Source organism: Ostrinia furnacalis, unplaced genomic scaffold (genome assembly GCF_004193835.3).
Source record: "Ostrinia furnacalis isolate ACB-3 unplaced genomic scaffold, ASM419383v2 OfSCF2004, whole genome shotgun sequence".
Lineage (NCBI taxonomy): Eukaryota > Metazoa > Arthropoda > Insecta > Lepidoptera > Crambidae > Ostrinia > Ostrinia furnacalis.
Window position 1 is genome coordinate 42,189 of NW_021132243.1, and position 10,520 is coordinate 52,708.

The 10,520-nt window shown below is 37.3% G+C and overlaps 1 protein-coding gene across 1 annotated transcript in view; it reads right to left on the reverse strand.

The window, feature by feature from the left end:
* Window positions 1-9,399, reverse strand: part of LOC114354236 (uncharacterized) — a 35,027-nt gene extending 25,628 nt beyond the window's left edge. The window contains exon 1 of the mRNA XM_028306501.1: window positions 7,627-9,399. Within this exon, the coding sequence (XP_028162302.1) occupies window positions 7,627-8,992 (1,366 nt within the window). The 5' untranslated portion in view covers window positions 8,993-9,399. The remainder of the gene's footprint in view (window positions 1-7,626) is intronic.
* Between the last annotated feature and the right edge of the window lie 1,121 nt (window positions 9,400-10,520).

The window sequence follows — 10,520 nt, forward strand, 5'->3', positions numbered from 1 at the left end:
AAATGATAATAATTTAATGATGATGGACTGCATATTAATATACAAGCTAATAACATTATCATAGATTAATCAATTTAAGTGCTAATGGAAGCTGATCTTTTAATTTAATTTGATGGCTTAATCAATTATGATGGGGTTTCACCGCATCAAGTGGTTTGCGGAAACTACTAGTAAATACTAGTTTCTCTAACATGTAACATTCATTTTACATTTCGATTCGATGTAACTATTTTCTACGTAACTTGGATATTATTTCCAATAGAAGTAAAACGGGATGAAAAGGATCCATAAGATCGATAACCTAATATTGTTTTTAGGAAGTTTCCAAGCGAAAGTTTTCATTTAGATTTATAGGATTGTGAAACTGGACCTAAAATAGCAAAGCTGGAATTTCTGAAACTTTCTAAGTGTCCTAATTAACGAATAACGAGATTCAGAATTGTAATGGCATGACTATACTTCCCATTTCAATATTGGAAGTTTTTATTAATACAATATGCAAATTAATTAAATCAATTTTGTTGGGAGTGTTGGAACATCGCATGGTCAGTTGCACATTGCTGAAAATTGCCGTATACGTTATGAGAGGATTTAGCAAGATCGAAAAGGGTCGTCCCTTTGACCCCCCAGGATAGCCTGATATGTCAAACATTTGTTAACCTTTTAGGGAAATAGGCGATATCTGCCAAGGACGCCGGAGGCATTTGGGTCCCAATAATATCTGACCCTCTTGCAACGAGTTCTTCTAAGGATCGAGAGATAAATGATCGAAAATTGATGGAAAAGTGTGAAATAGTCCCTATGTCTCAGGGATTTTCTACACCAGTCAAATATTGTGTAATTAACGATAAATAACACACCAATTTAGCGATTTGTTTAATACATAATTGCGTTTTCTTCGAATTTGTCTCTCTCTGAATTTTGTGGTGTAAATAAAATGTCAAATAAGTTAATATTAATTGTAAAGTAACTTGATAAATTTCAGGAGTATCAGTATCAGAGCTGACCAATGTGACCAATTTTAGACCACACAATCAATGCGTAGTAACCATAGTTGGCAAATGTTTACTTGGTATTCAGTATTTTATAAAAGGTGCATGTAGAAACCGGTTTCTACTTAAGATAAATTGATGCAGATCTATTCCACTATAGTTTCATAATGGCCTACCTAGGGTTGGAATAATTCAGTTGGAATACTGATCTAGAAAAATCTGGATTTTTAAAGTTTAACTTGCCCTAACTGGAGTGATAATGCATTGTCGATCCGAAGTAGTAATGAGCATTATATAATTTACATAACTTTCACAGATTTCGAACGAATGCACTGCTTATTCGTCCCAAACAAATTAATAATCCAAGCGATTGAAAATCGGATCGGAATTAATTTCTTATGAAAGATATATCATTCTCCTTTTTCTATCAAAGTCATTGATGCAATTTATAGCTGTCATAGTCGTCTGACTGATTTAATCAGACCGACTTGGTGCCCTCCGAAGTAGGTACTGAATCACATTTTTTTCGACCAACCAAGATTGGAAATTACGATGCGTACCTAATCCATACATGACTAGCCTACTAGTATGTTCACAAGTGCGTAGAACTTCTGAATTCTGACAACCTTCTGAATAGTTAAGAGTTCTACTTCCGATTAACACCCTTGTGTACTGCTTCCAATTTGGTTGCCGTGTATTAGAATTATACAACTATATCATAGCGTGTATGTCTTCGGAACTATGCAAATGTCGAGGAAGGAAGGGGCTTTCCGATTGAATGGCATCGATAAATTCTAAGAAATATACCGAACCATAATCATAATTCATACCTATGTTATTGCGAAATAATGCAATTTTCTTTTCAAATACTGCTTTTACTGTAGCAGTTCTTTCAAAACCCTAGTTTAGCACTTGTCACAATGAGCAAGCAGTTGGTAAGATTTGAGAAGGAAAATATCTCTTTGGCTTGTTTCCTTATTGGTTTTTATTCCACTCCGTCATGTTGTATCATTATCCCTTATTAAATAGTTCGGTTCTTTTAAGAATTGGGTTACTTATTCTTAATTTTGCTTATCTTATCTTATCTTCAATAAAAGTCACTGCTGTTGGAAATTGCTACAAATTAAAATTATTACAATCTAATGAAGCATGATAATCAATTTGTGTATATGAGTTAAATGTTGTTCTTGGTTTAAATCAATAAGACGTATATCTCAGTGCTTTTCAGATAATTCTTGCAAATAAACCAACATAAATGTTATTACGTTTCGGATCTTACTAATAAGAACCCAAACAATAACCACCAAATTGTTATCATCATCAATAATAACTAAAGAAACAACTTATTCACTTACTTGTTTTCCTTCCCAACCAAGTCGTACTTCCTCAACGCACAGTGGTCCAAAATTCAAAATCAAACTCAACAAAAATACCACAGAACGGTTCTCGCACGCACACAATTACTTTTCACACAAGCAACACAGCGGAATTTGACGATTTAACAAAACAAAACACTGTCGGGCGAGTTCTCCGCGATCTGTACGACAGTCATTTTTCAACTTTGGTCTGGATTAAAGTTGTGATGTGTCGGAGGTTAGGTACTTGGTGATTATTTGACAGCACGTGAATTCGCCGGCCGGGCGGGCGAGACAGTCAAACCGGTCGACGTGCACGGAGTACTGTCAAACCAGCCAGCTGGTCCGTGAACGCCGGCGCTCTGGCGGACGAACTCATAACTAAGTTAGGCTTCGCCGCAGAGACGCGTAAGTCGCATTTTAAATTTTATTTCTAAGTTAGCATGGTGTATGGTTCAATGGATTCTGTTTTAATTAAAATAAGCTACGCTACAATATTCATGAGATGCATTCAAACTATGCTAATATTGTTGTAATTTCTTATTTTATTTCTTAGTATTTGGAATTTTGTACCATGTAAGTTCAAAATTTTGATGGATGGCTTAAGGTTAAAAAATTGTATTTATTTATTTTTTAATAACGTAAAAAAAGTTATTTTATTTTTTAATAAAGTATTTAATTTAATTTTTTTCAAGATTTCACAAATTAAAATAAAATGTAACTCCAAAAAAAAAAAAATTGCAAAAGTTAAGAAAAACAATTTTGGATTTTAATTCCGAACACAGAATCTTACTTATCCACTATCCGAACACGACTTCTCGCAAATAAAAAAAGAACAAAAGCAGACTTATGCACTTAGCCGTCCCGTCACAAAAGGAGTAGCGTCATGGCGGCGTCGCTGGGGTGGGAGGATATTGACATGCGCGCGCCGCCCGCGCCAGTGCGCACCCAGCGAATCATGTGTTTCTGTTTTTGAACCGCTCCGATACCAAAAGGAATGTCTCAAACTTGACCACGCGTACTTGTACCAAGCCATCGTGGTTTACGAACGATCCTTCCGCTTTGTGTCCGGTAGCGGTAGCTCTTATTACGAACGCAGCAAGACCGGTCGCACAACAATCTCCATCTCCAACAAGTTTTAAAGAAACCGAGCGACTTTGACAGCGATTCTCGCGCGACCGATCGCAATCGCCTTATATAATACGGGCGAATTGCGGAATCCAGCGGCCTTGACTTCGGATTAACACGATTTATGATTACAGTTAAAGTTCGCAGATAAAAGTTGAACAAAACCGTAACATGGAGCGTTATTGTAAAGTTGGGATGTGCAAAAGTGCAGATAAGCTGTAAGCTGCAGATGCTGGCTGGTTGCCAGATTCCACGCGTTTTGCGAGAAAGTTACTTTTTTCTCGGATTTGGCCTTCGAGGGTGTACGAAGAAAGGAAGTAATTACTTAGATTTATGGAATCACATGCAAAAAGTTCTCAGTGAACTCTCGCGATGTTTTGGACGAAATTCTTTGAGGCATTTCGAGTGAGATCATTTACTTTTGCTGAGGAACCAAGATGTAATTGAATTCAGATAAATTAATTGTTGTAAATACGCGTCTGTAAGTAATGTTTTGGGTAAGGCAGGAACTTAGAAAACGTTACCAGTTTTACTTAAAATATTATTTGACAATGTTATCGTTTGGATGGAGTTGTGGTTTCCAGAACCCAAATCTAGCCTCTCAAAATGAAAAATAACTAGTAAATAATTCCAGTTGTTAAAAGGAAGCTAGTACCTACTAGTGGGAAACAAATTGCCACTGGATGCAAAAACCAGCAGATGGAGCTATTTGTTGCTTCTAGAGGAAGACTTTTGTTACGGTTTACGTTTAAAAATTGCATTTGGCAATGATATTATTGTAAATCTAAGAAGCTGCTGAAACATTTCAAGATAATCACGAATCTATCAATAATAATAGTCTATAATAATAATAGAACTTGCACAACGCTTTAGTCTATCTAAAAACACATAAAGGACTTGAAAAGCTACAAGAAAATTGAAACTTATCCACATATCCGATCTAGTCGATTGTATCTTCATTTTTACGACGTTGATCCATCTCAGTGAACTGGGGGAGTAAATTTTTATTGCATTTAATATTTCACTGACGTCGATACACTAGACAACGGCGATAAATTGGAGGAGCGATCTGGGGCACGTGGCATGACTAATATACGCAGCTGCTTATACTACATTTATGTCGGTTACTGGTGCGAAGTGTTTTCGGAATCACTTTTTTATCGTTTTACGAATAGCTTTAATTATTTCTACGCAACTAGTCAAATTCTTTATCAAACGAGACTATTTCCAACTCTCGTTCCCACCACTGCAACTCCTGTGTAGCCAGGATTTGCTTGAAGGCAACAGTGTAACAGTATTTAATAGACTTCGGACGCAGGTTGGCCGTAGTAAGGACAATCTGGTCAGGTGGGGATTCTTGGATGGCTCAAACATGAAGTGCAGGTGCGGTTTTGTTTCCCAGCCGATGAAGCACATAATGTCGTGCCCTGAGTGCCCGAGCAACTACACGCAGGAGAATTTAATGAGTGCTGCTGACAACGCCACTATTGTGGAGGAGTTTTGGGCTGACACTGTAGGTTTGTTGACAACACGAAAAGAAGAAGAAGTGGAATAGTCACAAAAAAGAGACGGAACTAGTTTGGATTCGTGAAGTTTATGTTTAAAGTTCCCATGTCCGTCAGAAACTGCGACGAGCAATGGTCCCTGGATGGATTGATGGATTTCCAATTCTTTATAGTATGTAGGTAGACCCTTTCCAGTGCACTTATACACTTTCCAAATAAAGCCTGCTCATGAACCCCTTTAGGACAACATAATACGAGTATCGTTTGAAGACTAAAACATTCTACAAAATTGTCAACTAGAAACTCATCTTTTTTTTTACAAATATCCTTGGACATTTTACACTGCGCCGCTAGCCCTAAACTAAGCAAATCTTGTACTATAGGTACTAACCAACTGATATAAACATACTTAAATACTTTTTTTGTTAATACACAATACATAGAAAACACCCAGACCCGTCAATTTCTGCCCGGCCGGGAATCGAACCCGGGACCTCTCGGCATAGTAGTCCGTTCTGAACCACTAGGTACACCAAACGGCCGACAAATTCTATAAATCTTATTTTATTATTTTAGAGCATGTTCCAAATTCCAAATATAGCTTGCAATAATATCATCACTTTTTTGGGACGAGTATCGTCCTTTTCCATAAATAGTTGTGAATGAAATGTTACTATTAATACTGGATTATTTTGTACCAATTTAAATACTTTCAAGTGTGGATTATAAAATTTCACACAAACATCTCTGAGGCAATGCACTCAAATAACCTTAAGTGAGATCAAGGCTGAGTAGGTAGATAATCTAGCAACACATCTTACGAGAGTAAAAACTTGTTTTACTTATTATTAAAATAATTTCTTTTATCTACATTTTTAAAACAATCGATACAACTTGATAGCTTAATATTGATTGACTTGGTAATTGATGCTTCATTAATTAACAATTATTATTGCAAGTCTTAATTAAGAGTTTAATATTGCAGTTTCCTCAATGCAGTTGAGTAAGTTGTGAACTAAACCAACCACAGAAAAAATAATAAATTAGAAGTTATTGAATTTTTCCACAGTAACTTTATGCCGCGACATCACGTGTAAAGAAAGAAAAGACTTTTTTATTTGGCACCAAATTACAATTTACGAGTATATTTTGGTTACAGATGTTACAAAAATAGATAGGTAAATGGGGAAATGAGGAGTCCCCATAAACCTTTGGTCCCCATTATGTTCTTGACCGGTTAGAAAGGTCAGAAAAACAAAGAAAAGTTTATTCGCAAATCTTAAAATATGTCAATAGATTGGTGATGTCCACACGTTTTGTCGATTAAATATAAATTCTAGCGCTATGCCATTTCAGACATACGAATACGACTACTCTTTTTGTCGATGCAAACGCTATCTTACAAAACTTAACAAAATCTTTGGTTCCATTTTTCCCGCGACTCGCACCACTGTGGCACTGATCTCCAAACTCCTAGTAGAGACGAAAGCAAAAGTGGCTTCACCGAGGTAATTCCGAGAGCGTCGTAAAGGGGGCGCTGCTCAGTTCTGCAGCGAAGGTTGTTGTAGAACGGGTTCAAGGTACGAGAGGCATCACAACTTAATGTTTTCTCTGTGACGATACAGATGGCGTTCCAGGTCTTAAAAGTGTTTATGAAACTGAATGCTAGCGTTCTGTTAAAACATTTTATGAGAATATTATCGAGTGCTTCATTAACAGAGAGTTGATTCATTAATTAAATACGATACGTAAACTTATGTAACACTGGAATCCAGATGAAATTGTCGATTGAGTCATCTGGTTGAAACATCATAAATACTAATAAGTCAAATATTTATTTCTGTATAATATAAATTCAGATAGTCGTACGAAATGTGAAAAATTAAAGAGTTTTATATTTCATACGAGTTTTGCAATACACCAAATGCCTTTACTCGAAATACACGCATGCTAATCCATTACACCAAAAAGCGTCCTTTCAGTTATTTCACTTTTATATTTTCGGTGCCGAAAATAAATATGGCACAGACGTAAAACCGAAAATTTATGACGTTCTATTTCGGCCCATTTGCGATATAGTGAGATACACCTTCACGCGTATTAACGCAAATATAGTGAGGGCCGTGGAGGATTTTGTAAAGGTATCTGTAGTCCGTGAGAAAAGGGATTTTTCCTGTAATTCAATGCTGCAGAGCTTTCAACTTGTTCGTCTGTGATTGTAGGTACCGAGACATCAAGATATCGGGTGAGTAAAAAGGGTAAGACTTTCCAATCTGGGATGGTGATTGTATAGCTTATTATATGATTTTCTAAAGTTAAACCAAAGATTTTTTGATTAAAGACACAATTTCAGACTTAGAAATCATTGATGTTAGACAAAAATGTTAAAAATTCTATTGTCCATTAAAATGTGCTGATTTATATTTTTCTGTCAAATATCTTTAATGGACGACGACGTTGCATCAAATAGGATGTGTAGGTGTAATTATAAGTACTATTGCAACAAAAAGGACAGATAATTTGATATGCTGCCGCCGCGCTGTAGAAACAACGAAATATAATAACAATAAACACTCAAGATAAAAAAGCTAATAATTTTTTCTTTTGATTATCAATTTTCCGTCAAATAAGTAAAACGATACTCACTGAATTGAAATTTCTCGCCGAGGCTCCGTCTTTTCTCTCTTAGCTTGTTCTTGAGTATCCTCCTCTTCAGACGGTTAAGTACTACGTCGGCTTCGTCCACACTTTCCGAGGACGAAGTGAGGCATGCCCTCATCAGGCCACTCACTGAATGTCTCCGTTTTTTCGTAAATAAACTCGAATTTCGTTGCCGCTGCTCGATCTCCGATAGGCCACGTCTATACATTTTCAAGCGCTTTTTCATTTCACAGTCTGCGGCAAAGTCCGTTGGAATATTAATGAATTCATTGTCCGAGGTGTTATCGCCAGTTTTACAGCGACGGATTTTTGCGAAAGAGATATTAGGCAATTCCTGCCGTCTCGCAGTTCGGGAGCTCTCCCGATCCTCAATTGTTCGCCGGTGCAAAGTAAACCAATCCGGATTAGAGTTCATTCTAGCGGGTAAGCTTTTTAAGTAAGTGTTGAGGAAAGATACCTTGTTGTGCGGGGGTTTGTACGTCACTCCGGACTTCGAACGGGATAATGTAACCACGGTATCACTCCCATCTCTAAACGTATTGCCGTTGAATGATTGAGATTTATGTAAACCGACATCGCGCACTTCATTTTCTTTATCCGATGACACAACATTTGCTGATTGATTCGCCGCGCTCAGCGAAGATATAGATGAATGATCCGAACTTAGATTTGAGATCGCACCGTTTTGGCATACCGCACGGTTATTTGTTTCATATGGACGCTTCACCTTCTCGTGATTTTCATTGTCAGAACTTTTATAACTGCTTATATCACTAAAACATTCAGACTCAAAGGGGGTTGTCTCAAGACTGTTTGCTTGCAAATTAGTTAAGTTGTTGTTTAATGTGAGTTTGCTTGGAATGTTTACCACACTGGTACCGTCTCGTATGACGTAACTTTTAGCACCAACGTCTGCGGAATCATCTTTTAACGACACACTTCTGTAAACACGAGTGTAAACTTTGGCACCTGAAATAGAATTGCGTTTTTTAACCGCATTTTTGCCGATAAAATGTTTAAAATCCCGCAGCGACTGGCTCGTTTTTAAGCCACGCTCATCGAAATCAGAACTTTTTATAGATATGTTGTCGTCATTTGTTTCAACGAGAAGGTTTCCATCGCAATCAAAAAGTTGTATTGTCGGGAATTTTATCCCTGGGGAGTGATTTCGCGTCCGCAGCTCCCATTTCCTTTGGCAAGGCTTTCTCAATTGAATTCGTATTATGTTGTCGTCTATTATGGGGCTTTCGCTATCGCTGGAGTCTCCTTTTTCGGCCATCTCCGAAATATTTTTGTCATATATCCTCCAGACATAATTTTCGGTACGGCCGAACTGAAATATTTGGTACATGCATCATTATTGTCGTTCGCGGCTAATTTGTTTGTTTACAGTCAGCTGTTCCTATATGCTGGCATCGTGCCAGACGTAACAATCCACCGGCATTCACACTGAAATAGCACCAATGTCAATTTTGTTTTTCACTCACAAATAACAATGCGGAATACTACATTATCATTTGAGACGACCGATCACTTTCGCACACTGTAACCAGTTTGCTGAACATCATGCTGTAAACCGAGCGTTTGATGTCGAAAACTATGTTGCATAAGTTCGCGTGCGCCGATTGCGCGTAATTGCACTAAACTCATTACTTTACGTCAACTCATTTGATTTGCTCCAGATGATGGCCGCCTGACCACACGAGATCGGCCGCGGTTTCCTCGGCCGCGAGGAAGTGACGGGAGACGCTGTTGCGAGTCCGGTCTTTTTTGCACTGAGAGCGAACAGCTGAATAGATGCGAGAACCTATAAATAGAGAACGAATGAGACGGCTCATTCCGGCTCCCCTTGAACCTAGTAGTACGATTGCTTGTATACCGAACAGCGTAATTTGTGACGTAAACGCAACAACTGTTCACACTGACACAGTTTTCCATTTGACCATGCGGCGCGACTGCCATATGCATCGCTAACGCAGCTGCCTTATTATTCAACATTATTTTCATAATAGCGCTGAATACTTTAAGACATGCGCTTGGGTTATGTAACAATGAGCTATACTCACAGTTTATCTATGGAGAACGACACGACACATCAAAGTGGAATTCTAAGTAGATGTAATTGATGCGAGTTTTCAATAATACAGTGCTGTCAACTGTATTTACATTAGGATTTTTCTGAGAAGGTCGTGAAAATCTTTTAAAATATAATTATTCATCCATCTATTGTACTGTTGATTGGTTCTATCGCTGAGTCCCATTAATCAATGAACATTGATTGGTACTGACACTGATCCAATAAAGCGAGACGCTACGTAATTTTATAAATAGTCTGCTATCGAATCTTCAGCTGACAATCCATTAAGGCCTGATACGAGTAGAGCGTATATTATTGGACCAAAATTTTAGATTATTTTAACTAAGATAAGTACTACATACATACCTTATGTTTCGTAATATTGTTGCTGGTAAAACTAAAAAATAATATTTTAAAGACGGTAAAATCAAACCTGAAATTTTATGGATTCTTCTTACAATTTATTCTTGTTTTGAAGCTAAGTCTCTGTTCTCCGACACTACAGAAAGAAGAAAGTTTTACTCTTACGAAAGGTACTGAATGTATATAAGATATTTTGACGGTAGAGCCCACAGTAGAGTCAGCCCGTCTCGTTTGTGTACAGCTGTACATTATTTAATACTGTCAGCTGTATACTTCAAGACTGTCTCTTAGAGTCAAAAGATAAGTTATTTTATATTTAAAGGTAGAGTCTACAGTAGAGTCAGCAGTCCATTTCACTCGTGTACACTCACATCAGATTATGTTTTGTTAAGAAGCACGTTACGTATCGTCAGATTTTTTTATGATCTGCTTTCATAAA